The sequence below is a fragment of the Melanostigma gelatinosum genome (genome assembly GCF_949748355.1).
Source record: "Melanostigma gelatinosum genome assembly, chromosome: 14".
NCBI lineage: Eukaryota > Metazoa > Chordata > Actinopteri > Perciformes > Zoarcidae > Melanostigma > Melanostigma gelatinosum.
The window spans coordinates 14,198,889-14,226,751 of NC_136647.1; the positions used below are offsets into that span (position 1 = coordinate 14,198,889).

Sequence of the window (27,863 nt, forward strand, 5' to 3'; positions counted from 1 at the left end):
GTGAGGCACAGGCAGAGGCGATTGGTTTGAGGTTTAATTAGCACACTGATCCTCACAGTTTACCCTAAAAAACCCAAAGACCGGTTTGTGTCTTGAAGAGGGACATTCTGTAATAAAGAGAAGGTATCAATTAGAAATTAGCCAATAAATCACACATGGAGAGACACAAATGCAAAAAAATAAAGTTACCTTAAGGGAGCTGTTGAGGATCCGGAGACGATGAAGCTTGTCATTGAGCAACGGGTCATTTACTCGGCGGACAAATGAGCGCTTGTACTCCAGGCGGTTGACTGATCTGTGGTCAGCCGATGTGGACAGACTGCTCTGCTCCAGAGCCCTGTACAAGTCTCCCAGAGAGTCAGACTGCATCCTGCAGTCCCGTCCATGGCCTGGTAAGAAGGACAAGCAATCATCAACAAAGATTTTACTTTGAACTGAAGTCAAGGATGAGATTTATTTTTTTACAGCAAATTATAAATTAATAACCTGCATACAGAGAATTATTCTGAATTATCTCCTTTTTTCACACTTCAGAGGTATAACCTTTAACAAAATAAACTCAGCAGTGAATGTGGCCCCACTCCACTATGTGAAGATTAGCCAAATTCATTCACAAATCTCTTGGTGTCTCCCTCTCTTTGGCTTCTCCTCTATCAGCCGATTACAGGCATTCACTCTGAAGTTAACAAACCAGATTCTGCCACGATCTCCCGAAGCCAATCACATCGTTGCTGTCAAATTTTAAAAGTATGAAGCGATGCGACCGTCCTCCACCCCATTCACCTCGAGTCTCCATCATATCCAGGGCCGATCCTGCTCCTTATCTCATCATCAGATATTCAGCAACTCCCTTCACCACCACAAACACCAGTGTCTAGACTCCAGGTAGGAATATTCCTGATCTAACCACAGCGTCACTACCCTCTTTAATATACCATGTCACGATGGAGTCTAATCACCAAAGACTGGGCTGCAACTACTGGCAATTTGGATGAATCTGCCAATTATTTTCTTGATGAAAGGAAAGTTGTGTAAAATACCGTCACAATTACTAAGAACTAAAAGGACAACTTCAATATATATATATATATATATATATATATATATATATATATATAGAGTCTTCTTTACAGGCTCACAGGTACTTTTCAGCTCCACATTATGAGATTTTTAGGGAGAAGTGCACAGCTTGTACATCATTCTAATAAACTACAAGGGCACCTCTTGTCTCCCGTTTACATACACTGCCCTCTGCTGGCATGATACTAACACTACACTAGTGCCAGGTAGTCATCACTCTATTTTGTGGTTGGGAAGCAGGGTGATGCGTTCTGAAGCTCTGGGGCTGTGCTTTGAAATGTATCATGCTTTATTTGCCGCCTGTTTTGTTTTTCTTTCTCGTCTTTACAGGCAGTGATGGAGAGCGCGAACGGCAGAGCAATAGATAAATGAGGACAAGAAGAAAGGACCCTTAGGCGCGTTGCTTGATCCTGTTCAGAATTCAACATGAGCTGAAAGGATTCCTCCTCGCTTCACCATTCAAATATTGCAGAGAGGCACAATGACATCTCGATCGAGCAAGAAAAAGAGCGAGAGAAAGAGTGTGTGTGAGTATGAGTGTGAGTGAGTGAGAAACTGCCAAGATAAATCACTATCAAGTCAGATGCTAAAATTCATCTCACTTAGACAACCTGCCCTGGAGGTGTTTGAGGGAAGGCAAATGGGCTGGCTTCAAAATCAATCCAATAAAGCGATAATAGCAAGTATTCAACCTCTGACATTTGCTGATTCCGACTGCCTATAAGCAGCTTCAATATAATAACCTATGACAGAACGCTTGCTCAACACTGTGCAGAAGAACAGACTGATATGCATGTAACAGTGAGCAGGAGAGGTCCCCACATGTCAGGGTGATCTCAGTTACTGTATATTGTTAAGTGTGCGACACCTTGATCTCCTCTCATGGCCTACTGCAGTGGTTCCCACCCTTATCTGTGAAACGCATCCCCACCGCCCTCAGATTAGCTCTAGTACCCCTTCATTGACACCCAACATCTTGTTCCAAATGTACTGATCCTAAACAGGCTGTTGCCTAACACTGTTGTTGATGTAAAAAATGTATATTGCCACTTATTTTTCCATGCAAAACATAGTGATCCGGAAATTGTCCTAGTTTTGAATTTTCAGTTAAGTTTGTGTTCGCTTCAGTACCACTTGGAGTGGCAGAAGCTGGACATTTCAACCGTTTATCTGTTACTTCTTTCGACTTCTCTGCTCACTTGCAGCTTAATAGTTGTTTTCACGCAGTCTCAATCGCAGCTCGTGGTGTTAAGCTTCTAGAAAGTGGCTCAGCTTGGTGGGAAGCTTGTCCTGTGCAGTTGGTTCATAATAAATGTCAGCCAATATGTAATCCTATTTGTGTGGTAGTTTCCTCTTGAACACAAATATGTGAATAAAGGTTTTTGACAAATCAAATTTTTCTAATTCGCTGAGCTACTTTACATTCTTTCCAGGTATTCTGTGGCAACTGCGGGGGTAAACCTTGAGTTACACGTACGCACAAACAAATGTAGGGTGTCGACTAATCATTATTTTTCTATTATTTGTCTGTTGGTTATTTTTGGCAATTAATCAATGTATCCTGTTGGTTCAAAATTTCCATCACAGTTTCCCAAAATGTCTTTTTTTTGGGAATTGATTATCAAAATGTTTCAATGGATCAACTAACTGTTTCAGTTCTAGTTTGATGTAATATAGTATATTCTTAAACCTTGTTATAATCTTAAAGGTCTGTGCTTGAGGTTCATGTGAAAAGATGTAAAACAGAGATGCTGTGTGTCTGACCACTGCCTCTGGCCCGGTCCAGCGGGTAGTGATGGGGCTCTCTCTGATCCGATGCAGCTGTGGTGGCGGCCAAGATAGCATGGAGCCCGCTGTCCCTGGGTAGCGTGAAGCTGCGGGGTTTCCCTCCTGCATCTGAATTGATGCTGGACCTGTGGGGCAGAGGCAGGGCTCTGTACTGTTCTTGCAGCAGGCTGCGCTGTGTGGGCAGGGTGGACTGCCTGCGGTACTCCATCGCCAGTTGGTCTCTGTCCTCAGATAGCAGGGTCTCCTCCACCGGAAACGTCTGGAGGTAGTGCATCCTTGCGTTGTTTTCCATCTGGTCCTGCCATGAGTTTCGGTGGCTGGTCGTCTTCTGGCCGGAGGAGACGCCGTTGTTGCTGCCGCTACCGTCCTGAGGCTTAGAGTGGAAGTCGTCATGAGAGGAGCGGGACTGGAAAGTGTCGGAGGAGGAGAGGTGGCCACGTTTCGGTTCCAGGTAGGGACTCACCTGAACAAAAACAGACAGTTAGCAAGAAAAAAAAGAGAGGTTTGCCACATCTACCAAACTACGGGCTGCTAGACTCACTGAGGATGCTCTGGGGTAGGTGTCATAAGGTGGTGGCGGACTGTCCTGTTTGGGCATCGAAGGCATCTCCATTTCCTCATGATCACTCTCACTCCAGTAATCTGTCATGAACAAAGATTGTGTCATGTTTTTTTCTCTTTTTAAAAAAAAATCTCTACTGCAGAATCAAAATCAAGCTCTTTAAATGCAAATAAACTTTTGTCAAAACAAAGCAGTTACACTCACACCTGTATCAGAATCTTCACACCCGGACTTCGGTAGCTGGTAGTTTAGAGAGGCTGAGGTTCGCCATGGCTTATGAGACTTTGGTGCATGGTTGTAGTCGATACAAATAATACATAAGTACAATTTATGATGGCTTTATAAACTGTTGCGTAAGTTCATGTCCCATGAATCAGTGTTCTGACAGGTGTAGCTGCAGTGTAGGTGTTCAGGTCTAACTGTTGCGGCTGAATATGGAGACGGATGAATCACGAGCGCTTCCTGTTCAGTCCTCTGGAGGTGTGGAGAGTCTAATTTAGCAACTTGTCTGGGAAGGAAGAAGCCCCCCTCTTCATAAAACCAACGACAAACCTGATCTCACCCGCCCCCACCTTGGCAAAGTCTCTACGTAGGCTCCTCTGAATAGCACAAAGGTTGGTTCCATCATTTCCGGTCCATTCGCGTGACAAACCAAATAACAGCAGAATATGGAAATAACAAGAACGCCTTCAGCCCCTAAAATGAGCATTTATATTCAGCACAAAACAGAGATGCTTGAATCGGATACCAAGGTGAAGTGAAGCTGGAAAGAGGTGCTAAAAAACCTCTGGCAACAATGTAAAAATAAAACGTATTTATTGAATTCTCATATTTGCAGCATGTATAAGATGGGGCTGAAGGAGCAGACACATTGTGATGGAATAAAGACCTCGCCAAGAGGAGACTAGGCAAAATTATTATTCATGCGTACGTCATTACTTATTATAAACACTGAGATTGAGGAATCGCATTTAATAAGTGTTGACCAGCAACATCTAACAGCCGGCGGTTCACAGTGAGCAGCCTGTGACTAATCTCACCTTGGTCTTGGCGAATTTTCTCCTGCTCCGAGTAGCCTGCTACTGCCATACTGAGACGACTCAGCCACCTGTGGGCAGAAAATAACGGTTGTATGCGTCTCCCTGTTTGACCAATCACCCTCATAAAACTGCTCTGTTCAAGTAGAGTGGGCAGTCCTGTAGGGGGATTCAATTTCCGGGCCGGCAGGGGTATGAATGTGGTTGCAGATGTGGGATCGGGGGAGTTTACAGCACGACTATCACAGCCTCGTTAACTCACCGCGACATGTCATCTACATTTTCCGCTGCAAAGTAGAACGTCTTTATCTTCGGATGGCAAGCCTTGAAAGCACTGAAAGGGAACCAAGGGTATTTTTAATGATATGTAAGCACAAGAACGGAGACGTATAGAGCAAATTAACATATCAACACAAAAGACCGCAGAGATAAACAGGCACCCAGTCTCACTCACACACACACACACACGGCAAGACTGCTCATAAACTGCTCTGCTTATTTTTGTGAGCAGTTAGTAAGTCTGAGGCAGTTTGAATTAGCATGCATGCAAAACAATCCAGAACAGAGTTACATACATACATACATACATACATACATACATACATACATACATACATACATACATACATACATACATACATACATACATACATACATACATACATACATACATACATACATGCATGCATACATGCATGCATGCATACATACATGCATGCATACATACATACATACATGCATGCATGCATGCATACATGCATGCATACATGCATACATACACAAAGCCATGTTCATGAAACACAATGCCTTTATGATGATTTTTAAAACCTCTGAATTTGATTTTAACCCATTAGTGAACAACAAATGCATTAAATGTGCTCACAGTTATTTGCCACAAAGTATATAGTATAAAGAAGCACATTCATTACCTGAACTGTCTCTGTGGGATTTTGCAAAAAAATATTTTGGGTTTCTTTAAAAGCAAGATCCTTAAACCAGATCAGATTTAGCTGCTGATGATCTAAATATTTCATTTAAAATCTTAAAGCTGAAAGGTTCTCATGGAGTTTTTTTTAATTTGTATTTATTATCTCTAATAGTGCTCGGGAGCTGTTTTGCTATGAGTGGGTGTCCGTTTAGTTGGTCAGCTTTGTAAATGTGTTATGTGGAAAGAAATGTCTTCATCCCATTTGTTAGAGCTCAAGGATACACGCAATGTGTTTTCGTGAGTAACACTGAACGAAAGCTCAACTTTTTTTTGTTAAGAAGTTGAATCAGAAGGGCACATTTATATCTCGAGCCTTCTTTTCTCATGTAGCAAAGGAATTTAGGTCAAGTTACCTTTCTTCGCTTTAGCTGGAGAACATAAAAACAAATCTGTGTCTCACTCTTTCAGCGACGTTATAACTTCTCCACATTACTAAACCTACTCCATCAGCATTCAAACTAAACAAATGATCAGCCATCCCTGTAGATACTAACCTCAGGTCCAAAAAGCATGAATCAGTTAAATTATCACTGATAAAATGTGATCGACACACTTCTAGTTTTACACTTTTAGGTGTCTAATTTTTTACAGATATATTTCATAATATTATTGTACTACATACTGGTAATTTCAGTCTTCTGCATGCACTATTATATTATATATTTCTATTCATGATCTCAGATTTAAATTAATATCAAATACAAAAATTATAATAAAGCCATAAATGTGTTAACACTAAAATGTTACTGGTGCAATGTGCACTATGTGCACAATGTGTGTTTGTGAGTCAGACGTCCTCTGAAATTGTCCGTTTTGCATGGTCAATTCGCTAAATTATTCAATATCTATGCCAATGTTTTTCCTGCCAAAAAACTATTTGCACAAGGTTACCTCTGCACCGACAATACATTTGTAGCATTGTATCTTAATATGCAACATGAAGTCTCTGCTGTCAGCTTTGTGAGTGGTTTTCAACAAATTTGTTTCTAGTTTTATCCAATTTTGAGGCTAAATGGAAAAGCAATGCAAATCTAAGCAGCTTGATCTCTGGTCAGTACTCACTACTTCCGTCTGCATTCAGTGGCGCGATCAATCTTGAACTCCGGGAGGCTGACAAAGCCCTCCGCCTTCTCATCCTGTGAGGAGCAAACACAGAGTTAATTCACAGTGCCACATCACAGATCAGGGCGGAATGCTATGAATTTCTCTTTTGTGAAATTCATCATATTCACCTCCTCGTTCATGTACCAGTAGAGGCATGCGTCTTTCAGGATAAACCAGTACTTCTTCCACTTCTGTGAGAAATAGGTTTTCGCGTCTTTCTTTTTCCACAGCCAGCCCTCACAGTCGCCCTGACCCAAGTCTCTGCAGGAAATCCGCCGCTTGCTGATGGAAGACATTGGACTTCCAGCTGCAGGCGCCAGCAGGGGAGCAGAACAGACGAGGGGGTCAGAAAACACTCCCAGAGAAGCATGTTTGGGTTTGAGTGCATGCGAGGACTCAAGTAAAACTCTTCAAATGAATGCTCATACCTTTACTCTTCTTCTTTGACCTCGACATCAGCGAGGATCGCTCAAACACCTGCAAAGTAAACAGGAATGATGACATGCCGATCCCACGGTTGCTAAAAGCTCCCGCTTCCACACTAGCTTACAACAACAACAACAATATGAATTTTCACAGACATAAGGGACTGACATGGTAGAGGGAGGCAGAGTCAGAGCTGGATGTGGACAGGGAGACTTCCATCTGGAGGGCGGGGCCGAGCGTGTAATGGGTGGGGCTGGCTCCGCGCTCAGTCTTCCTCCTGTTCTGACTCAGGCTGCGTCCCAGCAGGAAGTCCTCTCCCGGGGTTTTATCTTCACTCACAAAACGCAGCAGGGAATTCTCTGCAAGGACACAACAGAGGCAAACTCAGTGCTACACACAATGTATGCCATTTTACTTACACTAGCTTACATACTAAATGCCTGTACAGTTCCACTGAATGTGTCTAAATTACAAGACGCTGCATCATTTTCGTAAGCTCGTTTGTCAGTTATTAACCTAGTCAAGTCATTTTACATTGACTATGAACTTTTATGTTGTTTTCTTTATGTAATCTGCTCAAAGACTAGTCAGTTTGCCTGTCATCTAGATCTCTCTCTTTGAGATCAGTGAATGCTGACGTTTCAAAAGACTTCCGAAAGAGGAAGGCTGTTGTCAGGCAGGAAGGCCTCAAAACTTCCAAATAGTGTCTGTTGTAGATAAATATAGCGTCATCACTTCTTTTGAAAAGCCCAAAGGAGCAACATACTGAATCGACAACGTCCCTAGAGGCAACAAACGCATCTCTCGAGTCTTTCTTTGGGACTGAAATAAAGCAATCCAGTCTCCTCCCACTCCATTTACCACCGAGCTCGACAGTCACCAACAAAATGTGAAAATCTCGGGATATATTTCCACAGTTGCCAAAGCAACGGTGTACTTTTTATATCCAAACCAGAGGGAAACGGCAAAGCTGAGAGCGAGAAAGAGAGGGATGACGGGAAAAAAGGAGCAGTGACAGATTGTGAACACATGGAGGAGATCGAGGCACGAACTGATATCCAGCATGTTATCGGTTTTGACGGGCAAGCTGATCCTTCTGCTTTCTGGCTCGGAGATCTGAGAGGGTGAGGATATTATGAGAAATCCACCCACTCGCCTCAGCTCCTTCTGTCCCTCTCTGTCTCCCTCCTTTCTCTCCCCCCCCTTTCTTTTTCTCTCTCCCACTGCCTCCCACTCACCTCTCCTGCTCTCTCTCTTCAGCTTGGCCAGGTCTTCGGTGTCTCCCACCCAGTTGTACTCCATCGGCATTGAGATGGGCCTAAGCCTGCCTGGAGCAAGGAGGCGCGGGGAACGTCAATATTACACAGCAGCCCACACACACACACACACACACACACACATCAAACAGCTGTAGACGTCTCAAAAACATCTCGAAAGCATACAGACGTCACATTCGCAGGGCTTTGAGCTCTTGGCTCTCACGATTACAGCAGAGTCTTTAGATGAGATCAGGGTCTTACCATAGGTGGGAGTGCTCCCCCTGCGGACTGATGACACCTCTTGGTTCTGGTCGTACTCGTAACAGCACAGTATCGCATCTTCCTCCACCAGAGGAAATTGCCGCTGACACTCCTGGTCCAGGTAGGAGTTTGGTGACTCAGATCCCTCGGCGATAAGGACGTCCGATTGAGGATCGTCACCCGACAGGTTGCTCTTGTCATCTCTGTGGTAACGGAAGGAAGGAAGTCATTTTAATGTCAGTGAAGATCTTGACTAATATTAGAGAAAATAAATAGCAATGCCACCAACAGAATATATGGTGAAAAGCATGTAAACCAATCATGTGTTAGTCCATCTCTCAATACTTTCTCACTTCTCCGGGCTCTCAGTCCCAAGCCCATTCTTTCCTATGTATATTTTTAAAACAAGATCACAGATATATAATTAATTATAGAAGAAAATATGTGTATATATATATATATATATATATATATATATATATATATATATATATATATATATAATTTACAGTCACTGAATAAATTACATTACAACAAGCCTAAATAGGAGTCTACCACCACGCTACCAGTGGGTGCTTTGAGATAACTGCTACCATCAGCATGCTCTCAGTGGCAGGTACCCCGTGGGGTTTTTCTTCGTTAGTTGTTATGTTTACATTCAGTGTTTCTCGCCTAAGTGGACCGTGTATTCATGAGACGTGACAACATGTCGACTGCATTTCCCTCCTCAAAAACACTTGCAGAGCCTTTTGGCAATCTTTTTTTATTTTAATTTTAACTCTGGCATTGTTTACGTCCATGTCTGCCAGCTACGGTATCCGTCTTTGTCTTCAATGCATTTGTGAGTGCAATACTACACTTCTTTGTGTTTTACCGCCACCATACTGTCAAAGGAGTAACACGAAACCGAAGGCAGGGATGTGTATGTGTGTGTGCTCGTTCAGGTGCCTGTGCGTCCTTGCACCCGACACAATTAAAACACTTTTAATAGCATTGCTCCACAGCTCCACTACTGGTGAAAAACTCCACAAGGTCCCTTAATTTGGTAAAACACGCGCTGCTGGTGAACTGTGTGTTTTACGTGTAAGTGTGAGTTCACCTGGGGGTGTAGGGCTCTTCAGGGGGAGGCGGGATGTAGAGGTCCTGCAGAGCACAGCTGCTCCTCCTGGATGGCGTACTTAAAGTGCTGGTTGGCGTGGCGACACTGCTGCTGGGGCTCTGAGGGAAGATTGGCTGTGTGTGAGTGAACGTGTAAGTGTGTGTGTGTGTGTGTGTGTGTGTGTGTGTGTGTGAGCATGTGCAAAAGAGTGAGAGAGACAGGCAGACAGGGAGAGACAGCAACAGTTACAGGGATTGACACACAGACAATTTCACAGCAGTCCAGTCAGTCAGTCAGTCAGTCAGGGACCATTTGTTCGGTTCAGGCTGTGGTGCTGAGCATCTCAACCGTGAAATGAGCAGCCTGCTGTACGTCGCTGATGCTCCAGTTCTAACTAGTGCACACCAGACGACGGGTTGGTGTGCAGTGTAGTTGTCCCTCACATTCAGGTCAAGGAAAACCTGGTTCTAGCCTACGTTGTCTGTTAAATAGTACATGGAGATTGCTCCTTGTTTATTCATGATGCCTGCATAACAAAATATGTAACTAATATCCTTTATATCACCCTCTAGTCATCAACTCAACTTGAATAGTGAGAGAGAAGTAATCCAATCACAAGATGCCTTTCGCAGGGACAACAAATATATTAACAAGCTTATTAAATGAGTGAAATTCTTGTTAAATGACTAACTTGTCACTGCTTAAACTATGCTAATATCTTGTGTAACTCACAGCTGACAAATCAGATATGTGCTCCATCATAAGACCGTTATGTGTGTCAGTGCTACTGCAGGGCTTCCATAGCACAGCGTTCTTTTCAGTAACTTAACAGACTACCTTGACATTGTTCATTTTAGTCGCAACTCAGGGCAGAAAACATTCTAGGTTATTTCCCCCCCCCCCAAACCTTTCTGTCCTGAAAAATGCCAGCAGGAGAGCAAATTCGATTTAGGTAGAGAAGAAGAAGAATGAGGATGTGATGTGAAGGGGAAGGAGGCTGAGCAGGACTGTGCTTCAGGGCCTCAGGGGGAAGAAAACATTTTCTCTGGCCTCGGACTCAAAGAAAGGCTGGACTACATTAATACACATCCCTCTCATTTCCACCCAGTCTGGCTCAGGCACAGTGTCCTAAAAATGGGGCTGGTTTGGCCGAAGTAGGACAACAGATGCCACTGAGGTCTGAAATGTCAGCTTGTGAATGAATGATGCTGGAACCGCCAACCAATTAGTAGCAGGCTGTGGTAGATAAGGGAGGAGGATGCAACAAAAGCAATACATTGCAAACCCCATAGCAACAACATCTCTCTGAAAAAGGTAGGTTTTTACAAAGTTAATGTGTTTTTCAGGAATGTTGTATTAGATTGCATCCTATTGTAAAAGCGCTAATTTAATTCAACCCCATCCTCACTTTGCACTCCTACATTTGGGTTTATGCGTGTCTAGTGTCTAGAGTCTGTGCAGTCGTATTCTTAACAGACACACAGAGATACACACACACAAATACACATCTACACACAAACATATCTGCAGAGGATGAAATCAGTCATCGTACTTGCAGAGCCAACGGCTTCCATCTCATGTTCTTGAGCAGTGCCGGGGTTGATGTCAGCGTGCTCTGTGGGCGTTTCTTCAGCGTCAGGGTGACACCTGCAGGGTCGTCACGCAGCAAGTTCACCAAGTTCTTCAGCTGCCAGCCCACCTAGCAAACAACAACAGCGTGATGAGGGTTTCCCCAACACACAGGCGTCCCCATGACTCAACTACAGAAATAATGAGCTGATATTTCAACGTGAACATGTAGTTAGTGACTAGAACAGGGATTCATTGATCCTTTCTCGCGTGATTTGGAAACGCCTAAGCCACTTCTGTGCTGTTGTGGTCGTTATTTTAATTATACACGTGCATTCTGATGGTTTGTAACTGAGGCACAGCCTCTGAGACTCATGTTGATGACGATGTCAAATGCAAAGTAGGACGCCAAAGGGCATCTTGTACACCTCCCGTGATATCAATCTGCAGGCGCTGTCATGACGCGGTGAGCCCCGATGTCATGAACAGCTGCAAGCCTTGTAAATAGTCTTTAACCAAGTTTTAATGACATTTGGCACAAGACGCATCCCGTCCAGAGAAGCACAGTCTGCAGCTGAACCAAATATGCCAGGTCCAGTTTGAGGAGGAGATCTCCTCTCTTGCTTGGCTGACTGCACTGACTTTCTGTACATCTAGTGTTTTCCAAGCAGCCTGAGAAACCCGGCACTTTTCAGGCACTGACCTAGCAATCACTTTGTTCCTTTCCAAGTACGGTCATTTTACACCTTGACAGCCACTACACAGAAATTCTTCACGCAGATTAAAGAGACAGACAGGCTGAAACAGATACTTGTATACTCCAAAGCCTGCTTTATTCTATGATAAGAAGACTGTTTTACTGTATATTTAAAGAAGTAAACCCCATCTTTTTTTTAAAAACTTTTTTCAATTATCGACTGCTTTGCCTTGACATATAAATATTGTGCTTTATGGTGTTTCTCATAAACTGTCAGGCCATTGGTTCCTTCTTTTTGTCTCATATCCTTTAGGGGACTCTTGGAACGCTCTCCTGTGTTAAAATCTACTGTCCATTTTTATGTGTCTGAAGCCTTCACCATTTATTGACCTGCACCAGAAATTCAATCTATTCTTGCTGCCTCCAGTTATTTATGTCTGACACGCTGTCATTGGTTTTTTTTACAGCCTTCCAATCTTGTGCTCAATAGCACCAAATAAATTGCCATTTCTTTCGCTTATCCCAGATGTGTTACAGTCAACTTTTCAAATTCAAAGATTTTTCCCTCTTCACTTTCTTTTGGTTGGTGTAACTCCTTTGCTTTCGCAGCCTTGGTAATGTCTGCGTCTCATGGAAAAGGGTACTAAAATCCAGTCAACTTTGTTCTGTGTCTGTCTGCTGAACTTCTCCCAGCTGCTTTAATTATAGATCCCTGAACTGTTTCAAGCATCTCTTCTCTTGATATTGTGGTTTTTTTTAAACCTTGATGTTTGTTTGTTGTCTCTCAGACCTGAAGATGTTTTTGCTTGCTCTACTGTTAAAACCTGTCCTGTACTTTTCTCCTCTGGTTTATAAAGTTCGTGTGTAAAGAGATGGTGCAAAGAATCCTCCCACCACAGACGCATCTAGTTCAATGCGGTTTGGTTTCAGCGTGGCTAATGCCTCCTCTAATGGGATGTTCATGAACAAACAATCAACCGCCATGGCTTTGTTCTTAACTATGGACCACACTCAATTAAATGTATGATCAATGTTTAAGCTGGTTATGGCAGTCGGTAGCAGTACAGTTTTGGATCAGCAGACACGTCAACTGAGTTTACATATTGCCATCACCCACTTAAGCTGTCACACTCACTCAGCTGCTTGACAACAAAATAAACTCTGTATTTGCACTTATTCTCTGTTAAAAAATGGCTGCATTCTGTGGGTTCGTTGACCGACTGAAATGAACCTGACTTGAGCCGTGTAATTATCATACATCTTGCTGTTGCACACACAAGTAGCAATTAGTTTAGACAAAGGGTGCTTTATTTAAATTGTGCACCACTGCATTTTTACAATGCTATGTACAAAAGCAACAAAAGATTTCTGCAGTTTAATCTCTTACAAAAAAAACAGTGCAAAGCAAATTATATTGGCTGGTTAGTGCTCTGATCAGGTTGAAGCTGGGCACAGCTGAGAATGATATGAGGTCCCTAAACAGCTTTTTCAAAATAAGGATAAACTGCTGGCCCAGGGATTTAAGGAGACAACCACGAATGGCACCAGCCAAGACCCCAAAAAACATGGAACACACAGTTTGTGAGCTGTCCCTCTCCAACAACTGCAACACAACTACTTGAAATGTGAGGAGGATCAATCAAGCACAGTCTTGTCCTGAGGAGAGTCTAATCAATAAATAAAACACCTGTGTGGATGCATTACGAGTGTTTAGGAGTTTAAACGCCACGAACAGAAATCACAGTGAAAATGGTGTTAACAGTTTGTTAAGGGCCCTAAGCAGGAACCTCCTGATTGACTGAAGGCCTCTAGTGAGCATGAGCTCAACAATTTCAATTGACCATCCAAGTGACCCTGTGACGGGAAAAGAAACATATCCAGTCCTCAAAAACAAACCTACAAGAGGCCCTAGAGCCAGCCACTTGGCAAATGGCAAATGTGAGAAAAGTGGTCTTACCACTGTCTGATGATTGACCTGAATGACTTCATCTCCAGCATGGATTTTCTTACAGCGGTCAGCCAGAGACTGATGGATAGACGGAGAGGCAGAGTCAGTAACTGCGGCTCCATTTCAGTGTCATGACAGAGCTTACTGTGATGCAAGTGACACACCTGACTCTACATATTACACCACGAGCAAACGGGCAGCGAGGCCAAGATCAACAACAGACGTAAACACAGAGAGGCTTGTACTTACTCCTTCTGTTGTCCCGGTGATTACATGCAGACCATCATATGTTGATTTGATATACATGCCCTGTGGGGAGATAGCAAGAATTTCACATCACAAAGCAAACTTTAACATGAGGCTCTTTTAACCGAAGGCATCTTGACGCAGCCATACAGATTTGCCATACAGACCAGGGTCATAGCATTATTGCAAATCTTAACATTTGTTTTAATCTGCTCGCAGTACAAAACGGGAAGGAGTTTGGATTTATCTCAATGATTTTTTTAGCAGCAGTGAATGACATAAGTGTTTTTCATATTGAGCTCAGATTTGCCTAATCGGACAAATGTTCAAATGACAGCAGCAAGGTCCTTACATACCATGCGTACGCGGCACGGTCTGAACCGCTGTCATGTAGTAGGTCTCACTCAAATGCTCCTTCGAGCAGATCGAATCAAACATGGGGGATTATGTATCTGCAAATACTGTTCATATGTTGCAGAAAAGCTAAAACTCAAAGTTTTCACTAAAAGGGGTCTAAAGGGCCTTACAAATACACACACACCCCGACACACAGATGTGCATGAGTACAAATGTGCCCTCACACACAGATACACAGAAGCAGCATGCCAGTCTTCAAGATGACTATAAGAGGTTTATTTTTAGGCCACTTGGCCCACTGTTGTGTTCAGGTTTTACTGAACGGATGAGAGAACTTCCATGCCCCCTGTTAGTATTTGTGTGGGGGTGGGGCTTTTATTGTGACCCCAAGCAGGGCGCTCGTGCCTGAGTGTAGGTCAGAGCGAAGATGGAGTCCGACCAAGTGCTGATGGTTATACAGTGGCGGCAAAAAATAAGTGTCTTCCCTGCTACTTTAGGTCTGCCTATAGTTTGTCCCCAAGGTAAATGCATAGACAGTCATTCGTTGCATATAATCTGCAAGTTAAGCATTTTGTATTTTGTTCATTTTAACACGGACATTTGTTCATTTTAACACGGACAATGCCATCTTTTTTATGTTGCTTTTTTACCAGCTGACTCATATGCCCACGAGCTCAGCTAAACCCAGTTTTGGGACAGCTACAATGAGCCTAATAAGATACTAGCAGCACACGGTTTTCATGTTTTACTTTAAATAAATAGCTGGGTCCCTTCATGGTCCCAAAATACCTACAGAGGAAAGAGTTTAAAATAACTGCGATATAACTGGAAGGAACAAATCAGGCAAGGTTAGTAATAGTGATTAAGCAACTGAAATAACATTTTTGAGTGCGATACATGCTGCAAGATAATTCGCACATGCCATATTTGGATCAAACAGACGTCACTGAACTGTCAGAAGTCATGCTGTTGTGATTTCCGTAATTAGTTTCACCATCATCCAGCATTATTAGTAGTTTTGTACTTTACTATTTTTTGTAGCTTTTTCCTGTGTTCATTTCGTCAAACCTGGAAAACAATTTAACATCTTGATATTTTCAGTATACTAAACCATACTGTGTGATGGAAAAGTATATCCAAAGCTAGTTTTTGTGAAGTGCCACATGTGTAGTGGGGTGGTTTTGGGCTTGCAGGCTTTTTACATATTGTTGTGTTTACGATGAAAGAGAGTCTGTGTGTGTGAGATTCTAGCTAAACCTATTTCTTAATCCAGATCTCAGTTATTGAATTTCCTATTATATCAATATTGTCGGGGAATTGTTAAGTTATTTTGTTGTAATTACTATGTAATTAAGCGGCCTGTAGCCCTTTCTCAAATGACTGGGTAGGATGACCAATAAGAAACTCACAAAAAAGGAGTGTGACAGAGAAGACTCAGCCTTACCAGTCCTTCAGTGGATTTTATGTTAGCCAGCTGCACAACCTCCAAATGTGCAGCCTGGGACACCATGGGATCCGAGGACAGAGAGATTATGTGGTCGCACACTTCGGACAGAGTTTTACACTGGGGAGGACATATTAGGGATGAGTACAACCTTAAAGTGAGCTCATTATAGCTTCATTTACATTTCGAGCCAGTGTGATCAAGTCAGCAACTCACCACATTTAGGATTTTGTTTTCTGTTTCGTACACAGAGCAGTCCTGGGGAACATTCAGAGAGCACTGTTACCTCAAGAGAATGTGTCAAAATGGAGTTATTATTGGCATTTCTGCTGTAGGTGGATATAAGCAAAACCGAGCAGCTTGGCACCTATAACCCCCCAACACTCCCACACAGGCATGCACAAACACAAAACAAATGAATCACCAATGCGGAGGCATGTCTCTCTCTCTCTCTGCCAGTCTTCCTCTCTCGGCACTCGACTCTCTCCCTATCGCCCTTTTTCACTCCCACCTTCAATTTTTCCCACTTACATTTTTCTATAAACATTATTCTCCTAAGAGACTGTCCTAAAACCTATTAAGCATCACTTCTCTCATTATTTACTGATCTTTCAGGGTCGTACAGGGCTGGTTGTGTTTGTCATCATGTACAGGCCAAACATGAATACACTGATATTAATATCTAATCTGTGATACATTTCCAACATTTCATCTGATCTGATGCGTCTTTAGTTTTGAAAATATCTGAACATGCATTTCAACTGTAGCTGTATGAGGAGAGGCTTTAAGTGACAGCATGTATGACGGGTGAAAAACGTGAATGTACGTATATGCGCACTGACAGTAATTCATAAAAACCAGAACCTTTGTGCGTAAACAGAATGGAGTTCTAATTCCCATATTAGTGATCAGCTAACCTCAAGTAGTTTTATGAAATTATTCAAGTTAAAGACATTTTAACAGTTGCAGAACTTTGTTGTACTTCATGTATATCTGCTGTAGTTTAAACCTTTAATATTTTCTCATGTTTGAACATATGGATGCAATATTTGGAGGAAAAAAAGAATAGGAGCTGTTAAGGTATTCGAGGCTCTAATTGGATGTGTATGAAAATAATTAAGTGAGATGATGCTTCAGTTCTGTATCAAGCATAAAACAAATTATTTACTGAACCTTCAGCTTCGAACAAAACATATGCACATATACAGTATATACATATAACATGCACACTTTAAGACTGAAACAAGGAGTAATGCATGTTGGCGTCACCATTATACTTTTATGTGGGAAATCAGGTTCTCGTCTATTGGAGGTATTTTGATCGTGAAATTGAAATAGAATGAAAACTTAAGCTACACGACTTATATACCTGTTGCACAATCGTAGTGAGCTCAAGACACAGCTGGATCACGTTGTTTCGTGTCACGGAGTAATCTGCCACTGCAGCAAATGGGGACCTGAAAAAGAAGGAGCACCTGGAATGAACCATTAGATCATTCCTCCTTTGAGACAAAGTCTTTGGTAAATGTGTGGGAACATTTACAAACACACCGTCGTGTGCATCAGCACACATACACACGCATTAAGACCGAAGTCAGATTTCAGAGAATAATATGAATGTTCTTTGTGTGTACAGTATAGCATTCACGTATAAAAACAATAATAATAAACAACATTAAATGGTTAGTATAGATGCCATTATGAGCTGATCGATCATTGTGACTGTAACTGCACACAGCCTAAAGATTACTGGTATATTTTAATTTCCACATTTTCTTCTCTGTACTCCAGAAAACATTAAACATAACACCAGAGTCCTATTTAAATCCCAAACCAGTAATGTTGTCAACAACAATGCATTCAAACACGAAAAGGAAACAGTGGATATTGAATTTTAATTAGAATAGACGCTGTGGATTAGGACTTTTCTAAATGGGAAAAGAAACGGCAGTTTACTTTGTTATTTCTGTTAAATGCTGTCTGCTTTGAACTTCCAAATTCATCAAACACACACACACACACTCGCACAAACGGATGCCACACACACACACACACACACACACACACACACACACACACACACACACACACACACACACACACACACACACACACACACACACACACACACACACACACACACACACACACACACACACACACACACACACACACACACACACACACAAAGGGATAAAGCAACATATAAATAGACTTGCTCAGTGCCTTCTTTGCCACCCTGTCAAAGTCTACTTATATAAGGCCTTTACTCATCTTTTCTTGTCAGCTGATTGGTCACGGACATAACATTAAAAACTGGTCTGTATGTGTTAAAAACACACTAGAATTCCCAAAACACACTACATGATCAAACGCTTGATGCCAGATAAAGAAGACGGCCTCATTCCATTTTGAAGCCAGTATACATAGATTCTGCTGAAAGTTATTTTGTAAAATGTAAAGAAAATATAAAATTCAAATACTCCATCATATCGAATTAAAAATGCAGAAGTATGCATCATAGATTACCTTCAGGGCTTTGAAAGAGGTGCAAAATGTGAGACTATATTAGGCACAACTATAGTGTTGCTACGTAACCTCCCAACGTCAAGACCTACAGGGAAAACGTGCGTGAATGTGTGTACATGAACATGTGGGTTTAACGTGATTAGGTGTATTACAGGGGCACCTTTTTGCAAATCTTACCTGTCCAGCCACGCCAGAAGGCTTTTGGCTGCAGCGATCAGGTCCACCACGGAGGTAAGAAAGTCGTTGGGCAGCTTGTGGGTGGCTCGGCCATCGTAGTGGCCGCTGCGCCGCCGGTCTGTGATGAAGTTCTGCAGGTTCTTGGCAGATGCGTTCAGCTTATGAGAAAGAGTCTTTAGATTCTCAGTCTCCAGCCCATAATTCTAGAGGAGAAAGGAAAGTAAGCTCACTCTGTTTGACCAGTTTGTCAGTGTTTGTTTTAACTGTGACGCAACGCAAGAATTTCTCCAGTGTGGAGACTGAAACCGAGTGTTGTCATGACATCGCTCTGTGAATAAAAAGACCCACCTTGTCACACAATAGAGGATGTTACAAACGCAAAGAGGAATGAAACCACTGACCCATCCGGCCTGCTCCGCTCCATCTGTCACGTTGCGTGTCGAGGGATAGCAGATCTCTCATTACTCCGTACGTCGCCTAATGCACGTGGAGGCCTGTGGGTGTCTGTCACGTTAGAGTTCCTTGGGAGGGGAGAGCGCGGCAAGAAGGCCGCTAATCATATTCAATAAAGCAGGGCCTGAGAGACTTTAAACTAAATCCCAGTTACATAAGGAGCTTTGGGGCTGAAGCAAGGCCCCCGTGCAGCGATGCAGGATGAGAGGACTTTAGATTCAGAGTGCATCTGTGACCTCAGTCCACTAAATCTCCATCCAGTCTCTCTCTGTGTCTCTAGGGCCAACGAGTACCCATCTCTGTTCCACCCGCTCTCCTTCATTCCTACTTCTCATACATTCTCTACCATCTTCTCCTTTTCCAGTTCCTCTAGCTGTTCACCTTTAACACCGCCACGGATGTGCATTTTGACAGAGGCAGCAAATAGCAGGTTATTAATTCTCGGTATTGACATCCATGTTTACTCTCCGATTGTCCCCTCAGTGTGCAGATAAATAAATATAGATAATAATATAAAGGAAAAAAAGTCTGAATTGATCAAACTCAGAGAGTCTTAAGAAATGATTAAGCCGAGCACAGGTGGATGACACACCTACAACCAATTAACAAAATATCCCTCAAATACAAAAGAGAGCTTTACATTTGCTTTAATTAAATTGCACTTGTTAACAGCTGTGATAAATACAATTCCTTAACTGGGATGTTAACTTCTCACACAAAATATTGTCTTATAGTTCCCCCTTCTCCAATGTGAGGATCTGATGCTGTTTTATATCATTGTAAACACTTAAGCTCTATAACATTGTTTGATATTTCCCCCTATTCTCTGACATTTTATGCACCAAATGATTAATTGACAAAATAATCTGCTGATTAGTTAGAGCCCTTATTAGATGCAATATGAATTTTGAACTTTTATGAGCCAACAGGCCGAAATCAACTAACAAACATCCCAAACTATAAGAAGGCAGAACGCAACATACCAACGAATAATTGAAAAAAGCAATGAAAGAAAAGTTTTCCCCTGAACCTGCAAATTTAAGGCCCGATTATACTACAGTGAATGCATTTAAATATCAAAGTTTGGAAAGAAATATATTTTCATGGACAAAAGATCTCTAGAATTTTGGTTACCGCTCTCCTCTGGGAGAAAACAAAGATATTCTACAAACAAAGGTGTTCTACATTATTCTACCAGAAACTACTGGGTTTCACTGGAGGAGGAGACTCTGAACAGGAAGCTACATCGTCATTGGTTAATCTTATGTCATTGTGATACTGCTGACCTGCATCAAAAGTTAACACAGGATTGAGGAGGATGGAGTGAGTTTTACAAGCTGTATGAATATCAGGCTTTCACTTCTTCAACAGCCTGATAATCACAGCAGCAGTCGATCAGCAAGAGAGTCGTTTCTTGTGAGACTAAGAGCACAAATCACTCCAGGAGGAGGCTGTAGTCCATGTCAGCACTAGTGACAGATGTAAGGTTTGCCTGTAGAGGATACCAGATTATTATCTCTGGTAGATTTGCTGTGATGTTTGAAACGTGAGGCCTAAAGCATTTTCCCAATCAACATTCCCCTATTTACCCATTTATTTTGTTAACTGATAAAACAGATTTAATGAGAGAGCATTAATAACTGTCAGTTGAAATGTTATATGTTTTTTAGGACAAAAAAACAACAACCTTATTTTCTATCTTGGGGGAAATCCAGTGAATTTTAAAGTATTTGAAAAGCTGAGACGGCACCAAATGCGCAACAGAAACTTCATCCAACAGCAGAGGTCTGAAACTCTTCGAGGAAGACAGCGTGGGACGCTTGGACTCACCAGAGCACAAAGTAAGTCCACAGCCTCCAGTATGAGCTCCTGGTGGCCGATTCTGGACACTCCCAAATCCTCCAGCTCCTGGTGGGTGATACGCAGCAGCTGGTCCCCCCCTACTTTCTCTCTCTCGAAGGTCTTGATGTACTGCTGCAGGCAGTCGTCCAGGCCTGAGGGACGACAGGGAAACTTTCTGTACAGCTCGACGACATGAAACATTTGTTTGCTGGCAGTATCAGACTTTCTGATGTCTTATGAAACATTTATTTACCTTACGTGTTCTAATAGGGCTTGATATCCCTTTTCTTGCCAGAATATGTGCTGCAAATCTGTAAAACTTGAGCACAGGTTGTATTTTGTTGTGTCTTAAGTGTGAAACCGTCTGCGTCAAGCCAGAAATCGGACAGATTCCTCCTCCTCAACAGTCCTGAGGTGCCGTTGCAGCTTTAAAGCTTTCAACTAAAAAGGGGCTTCGTGTCTGTGCTCAGCTCGTGTTCCATCTTTCGCTGCTGCAGCAGGTGTGAAGTATTTCAGTGACGCAGTCGATGAAGTGCAGGAGACTAAAACAAATTGATTTTTCAGCTCCATCAACGAATTTCAACTCATCAACAGAGGTTTAGCACTGTCTCACAGTAGGGGGTCGAGATACTTTATCAAAATAATTAAATCCAAAACAAACTAAAGATTTACCATAAACTTAAATGAACCCATCTTCATAAATTGCATGTAGTCTGCACACAGGTTATTTTGGAAGAATTGCATTGGAGAGCATTTTCTACTGGTGTTGATGACATTGTGTCCACGCTCTGTCTTCCTACCACAGAGCTAATGACAAAAAAATGATGTTGAAAGCATGTACATTGTGTGCTGCTCCAAATAATTTAACAGCAAATACATTTTGCTCTGTAAATATTTTATAAGAGGTTTCTTGACTCTAGAATTGTATCTACAGTTTATTTCTCCTTTATATCTAGCACACACACTATCTGAAAAAATAATTTAGGGGCAGCTTTTTATTATTTTTATTAACAATTAATTTGCTGATTATTTTCTCAATTAACTGATTAATTGCTTGATCTATAAAATATCTGAAACTCGTGAAAGATGTCCGTCGATAATGTCGTAGAGCTCAAAGTATGTCTCCAAATTGCTTGTTTTTATCCATCCGTCCAACACCCCAAAGATATTAATTTCACGATCGAAGACCAGAGAGGCTGGCATTTTTTCGCTTAAAAAAAAAAATAGTTGCCGAGTCATTTTCTGTTGATTTCCAAAGCGATGAATTGTGTAATAATTTCAGCTGCAACTCATTTATAGACGTACATACTGTGTGTCGGCTGAATGTCACCAGTAAGTGCTCTGAATGCTAACTGGCTGTCCTTTTACCATTGCAAACAGAGAGAGTAGCCTTTGTGAGGCTTTTTCTATACACTCGGTCTCAGTAAGAGAGGCGCACACACACACACACACACACGCACACACAACTCTTTGCTCATCTGGTGTTCTCATCGCTGCGGACCAATCATATACATGTGTCTCAGCGCTGTGCCTAAACCTGATCAAGCATTCTGATCGGGTTTAGCTGGCAGCTAAACGGTGGAGAGGAAACAGAGAGTTTCATGGTTTTGCATACAAGTTAAAGGCTTAACTAATCGGCCTCTTTACCAAGTTAATTGAGACTCATTACGTCAATGAAGTATTCCCCACATTGCCATAGAAACCATGAAGCAGGATTTTGGCAGGGATTCTCCCTAACCGCAGGACCAAATAAAGAAATACGGAGAGAAGAGAGGAGATGATGCCTTCCAAAAGATGGTGGTAGCATGAGACATAGCTGTCTGCTGAGTTCAGCAATAAACTCTCATAATATTTAAATGGTGTTGAAAAGCATCATGGAGCACTATTGTGATGCGTATAAATAAAAGGTTATGACTATAATTTTAAAAACTCAAGACACAAAAAGACTAAAACTGAAATGCCGTCTTGTTTCTTACGTGTCCTCTTACGACAGTAGCATCACGTAATAGATGGACTACACTTCGCTGGCTGTACTAAGTAATCTCCGCTACATCAATGTTCCTGTCCACGTCATGTACGGGGTCAGATTATGAGGCACGCTGAGGAGAAATTAAAAGTGCAGCACTGACACATGGTGATCTCCATTCTAGATAATCCACTGGTAATGTGAGGAGAGATATTATGGGCTGTTAGCGTTGTTTAAAATGGATTCCTGTTCATCTGACTCTTCATTGATCACTGCCAGTGGCTGACACTCTGTGCAAGACGGACTGAAAGAGAACAAATATAAAGCTGACGTACTTCACAAAACATGAATCACGAGAATACATACTGCCAGGAAGAGTAGAGCGATTACACTAAGCCTGCTTTAAATCTGTGCCTCAAAACACACACAAATCACAAAAACAATACCGAAGATGTTCATATGCGTTTGTGCGTGGTAGCGCACTTGTTTAACAACACATTTTCAGTCAAAGCTGGAATTCTTTTGTCTATTGTGAAGGAAATCTCTTCATCAAAGCTTTGTCACAGCTGGGAATAGGGCGTTTTGCTCACACAAAACACTACCGGGGGGGGGGGGATTGTGGGAAGGTCACAGGGTGCCCCTATTTGGCCTCCAGTGACATCAGGGAGCGGTATGCTAATAATGGAACCTGCGAGTGCTCACGGCAAACGCTACCAATCGTCAGGAGCCGAGAATGGATGAGAGACAAAAATGAAACCCCCTCTCCGTTTCCCCTCCTCAGTGTCTCTCAGCGCCGCTCTGTCCCTCACTTTAAATTACCATTACTGGGCTCTGGGCACACAATCGTCTCTGCTCCACTTGTCAGATGTGGGACACTGAAGAGTCCTCTCTCATATCCAATATTTGCTTCTTGCTCTCTATATTTCTCAATTGCGCTACAAGCTTATTTACTGGTCAGCTGAGATCTCGTTTGAACTGTTGTGGCCGTTCAGTCTTTGCCTGTCTCCACATCCTATCGCCGCTGTGTCCGTTTGAATCCTCCATGAAGCTATACACTGTCTTCACTCTGCCAGCACACTCACAAAAACACCCTGTTTAAAAGGCAGCATCAGATCCAGGTATTTGTAACACACAACTCATACTAAGACAGGCCTGATCCATGCAATCATAATATGTCTGAGGCAGCAGAAAAAGGCCGACAGACTTAGAATTATGACCAACAGCGTGTGTGTGTGTGTGTGTGTGTGTGTGTGTGTGTGTTGAGGCAGTAAAGATGTCGGCCTATGCGTGTGTTTAATCTGGAGCATCTCTGTAGGGCAGTGGCCTGACACGTGACCACGTGGCTCTGCAAAACACATAATACTGAAACAATTAATGCATTGACAGACAAATAAACAGACTTGGAGAGCATCCTCTTACGGAGTTCACCATCTCCTCCACCTCCACCGTACAGATTTCACAGCAACAGACCGCCAGCATTACTTTTATCATGCAAACAGACAAAAAGCAGCAAATCTGTTGACTTCGCTGCACCCCGACTGCTGGTCTGTCTTGAGCAAACAATTTTCCTCTGAGGAACTTTTTTTCATCCAACACAGCTACCAAATCTCATTAATGGTGAATTGATTTTGACAACTACATATGAGGCTTTCCAACTTAAATCCAGCCCAAGCCTCCCTTATTTGAAGTTCAGTTTAAAACATCTCTCTGTCGCTCTCTCTTGGATTGCAGTTGGCCTTAATAGTGCTTCATTAACAAACATGGCTCCCATCTGTGAGTCATGTGTATTTGCACCTCATTTGTCTGCAGGTTGTTTCCCAAATTTGAAGATATGTTCAGATGTACCCCATAAAATGCTCTTCTGCCTGAATAAATGCATAACGTGAAGTGAGAGCTAAATGGAGCATCGCCTCAGGCTTCGATGCACTATGAGGTTTTAAAACTATTTCATCTTATATAGTTGTCAGCCGGGACCTCTTCACCATAACTGAGAACATCTGTGGATCAGGATTTGGCACAGATGGCTTTAAGCTCTGACTTTGCAAAGCCATGAAAGCTCTTATTCTACACATTGCACACATCGGCTAAAGCGTGGCCAATAACTTGAAATACAGAGTCTGACCCCAGATCCCGTGAGAAGAGTCATAATTCGTGTGTAATTACTGGGATGTCCGCTATATGTTTCCCAGCCTCCCGCGTTAACAATACCCCCCCCCCCCCCCTGCATGACACAATAGAGGTTCGAATCCGCGTTGAGCTATTTGAATGTGTGGCTCTGGAGAACATGCTGGTCTGAAAGGACAAATCGTCTCCACATTGTAACAGGCTAGGGGGGGAAAAAACGATCAAATGATTTGAGGCTGTAATTAAAAGCCTTTAGCAGCCGCGTGCCGATGAGGCAAAAACCCGAGGCTCAGCAGGTGTTTTGTTCTCCTTTTTGGCATCTGGAGTGAATCTGTGTTGAAATGCGTTGATGCACGCAGCGCAACACTGTTCATTGAAACATCGCAGTTTGGCGGTGTCAGTTTTCTATTTGGCTGCCGTCGTGCCTGATGCCTTACCTTTCATCCAGTCAACCACTTGACTGGAGCTCCACTTGCTCACGGGCTCCATCACCAGTGCCATGGTAGAAGTTTGTCTTGTTCACGCGTGACAAAAGAAAAAAACAACACACCCACAACAAATCCAACACCCCACCCTCAAAAATGTTTTACAAAATAAAGAAAAAACAATAGAAATGTAGGTAAAATTAAAGGACAGTCTGTACTCTTCGCTGCTGAGTTTATAAACAAAACGAGGTAGGTCCAAAACATCCAAAATATCGCTGCGAGAACGCTGAGTACAGCCCGGCAGACTTGCACATTCCTGAGCTGTTTGCTCGCGTGAAAGAGCTCTTTTACTTGTGATTCATGTCAGGCTCAGTGGCGGTAATGCCGGTCGGTCGCTACTGTCCCACTCCCCCTTCCAAAATATATCCCAGTACCATCCAGAGCAGGGGAGAACAAGTCACTTCATACTGGGGTCTGGAAAGGTTGGGTTCGCTCTGAGCATCCTCCCTCATTCACAGACATGGAGTCACATCCCTCACCGTGCGAAGTATGTATGGCGGGTGATTAGTGCCACACACCAAAAAAGGGCAGGAGATGGGAATTAATGGCGAGAATAAGAGGAGTTCATGTAAAGCGTGGCTGAGTGGCAACACTTACATGAAGAAGCAGATATTGGTAGGACAGTGCTGACTTTTATTAAAAGAAAAATACTGTAATTGAGTTGTTTTTTTTAGGTAATTTGGGAAGTAGTGGTGGGAATACATATATGTTAATTATATGCTTCTACATCATTTAAGAAATAAAACTCTCCTCCCTACTGTTGATGTGGGTAACACATCAGCAGTGTGGACAACACACTGTTGGGCAATGGGCCAACATATAGGCACCACGCCCATTGTGGAAATGGCAATGCGGTTGTACCAGGGCCCGTGGTTCTACAGGCCGTCCATGGGCCCAACATGCATGCACTCACAGCTCTTAATTGGTTCGATCAGATTCAAATGTGGTTGCACTGGCTGTCCCGAATAACATTGTTGGTGCTTCGAAGCTTCAGCGAGGAATATTCGAATAGGTTTGCGTTATACACATTGCAGAAATTGCGTCACCAAAAGTTACAGGCCGGCTCACTGTAGCAATCTCTCTCACACAGTCAGTCACCTCTCACCCGTCACTTTGTCAGTCAGTAAGCGATACAGTTCAGTCAGGAGTGCCAAACTAAATTTGATTTGATTTATTTCCACCCGAGTCTCCATGGGCCCTTTTACGTCATCAGGCCATCGGGCTTGAAGCCGGGTAAGCACATGCATTTAAATGCCGGGGCGACGATGACAGCAACAACACAAGCTGTACTTTCCTCAAACTTCAGGCCATTATTTAATTATCGTGTACTTTACTTTGCCATTATTGTCTGAGAGATGGGAACACAAATTGGATTGGAAATTCACGGATTTTCCTATTTATTTAAGCGAAAACTGCAAAACAAAAAAAGGTGAGATAATCGCATCTAATAAATGACAGCAATGCCCATGAAAACAACTTTATTCATTTGTAGAATAAATGAATAAATTGTAGAACTGATGAATAAACTAATAGAGTGTAGCCTATATGCCAACATCCAAAAAAAAAAAAAAAAAAGACTTGGCAATGCTGAGACCATCTATCAATCTCCTTCACTGCATTTCAGTGGCCGGGACAGCGCTGAAACAGCACACACACACACACACACACACACACACACACACACACACACACACACGCACACACCCTCTACACACAACAAACAGCACACTAGTCTAAGAATAACTCATAGTAATCAATGCTGATGCATAACAAATAATGTGATTATTATTCCTTATTGCGTGGGCTATTCTAGATTTCTGGAGTAATGCACAGGCTATATAGATAAAATAAATGCATTTTGACATTGATTACCATGGCAATGGCAGAAACATCCAAGCATTCAGGTCAGTCTGAGGTTGCACCCAAGCAGGTTGTTTTTATGTCTACAAATAAATATATTTATGCAGTACATTTCCAATATCTGTGTGGATATTCATGGTGAGTCGGCTTTTTTGGCCAATTTCAGATTCGCCGCGGGGACTTAAATCCATATCACAATCTTTTGTTCATTAAAACTCTGATAGTCTGAAACCGTGATCCCATTTCTATGCAAAAATGTAGAAAATATCATCTTTAAATAAAAAGGAACAAAACCCGCTCATGTCTGACAGCCTCAAAATGGCTTTGGCCCACTAATAAATCCAACACAATGGCGATCCTGCGAATGATTCTTTTCTTTCTCCTAAATTCCTTTGGGCACTAATCATCCCTCATACCCTCCACTGTTTCCTCCTGCCGTCTTTGTCGCTGCTCACGCCTCCATCACACAAAGCGCAGTGTAGCGGTCACTAACGAGACAAGGAAGCTGACATGCGCCTCGCTTTTTTCTTGTATTGGTAAACAGCCTCAGGGTCTCAGGCTA

At 42.5% G+C, this 27,863-nt stretch overlaps 1 protein-coding gene across 1 annotated transcript; it reads right to left on the reverse strand.

The window, feature by feature from the left end:
• LOC306787577 (connector enhancer of kinase suppressor of ras 2-like) lies at nt 1-25,519 on the reverse strand. Its single transcript, XM_079282757.1, has 22 exons — nt 25,394-25,519; nt 20,855-21,018; nt 18,572-18,774; nt 17,235-17,322; nt 16,082-16,123; nt 15,866-15,985; nt 14,068-14,127; nt 13,828-13,896; nt 11,157-11,303; nt 9,605-9,738; nt 8,506-8,708; nt 8,224-8,313; nt 7,154-7,344; nt 6,988-7,036; nt 6,688-6,866; nt 6,518-6,591; nt 4,730-4,801; nt 4,471-4,538; nt 3,410-3,510; nt 2,845-3,331; nt 190-389; nt 1-107 (listed from the first exon to the last, which is right to left on the reverse strand). The coding sequence occupies exons 1-22, from the start codon at nt 25,455-25,457 to the stop codon at nt 60-62; spliced, it is 2,853 nt and encodes a 950-aa protein (XP_079138883.1). The 5' UTR covers nt 25,458-25,519; the 3' UTR covers nt 1-59.
• Nucleotides 25,520-27,863: the final 2,344 nt, after the last annotated feature.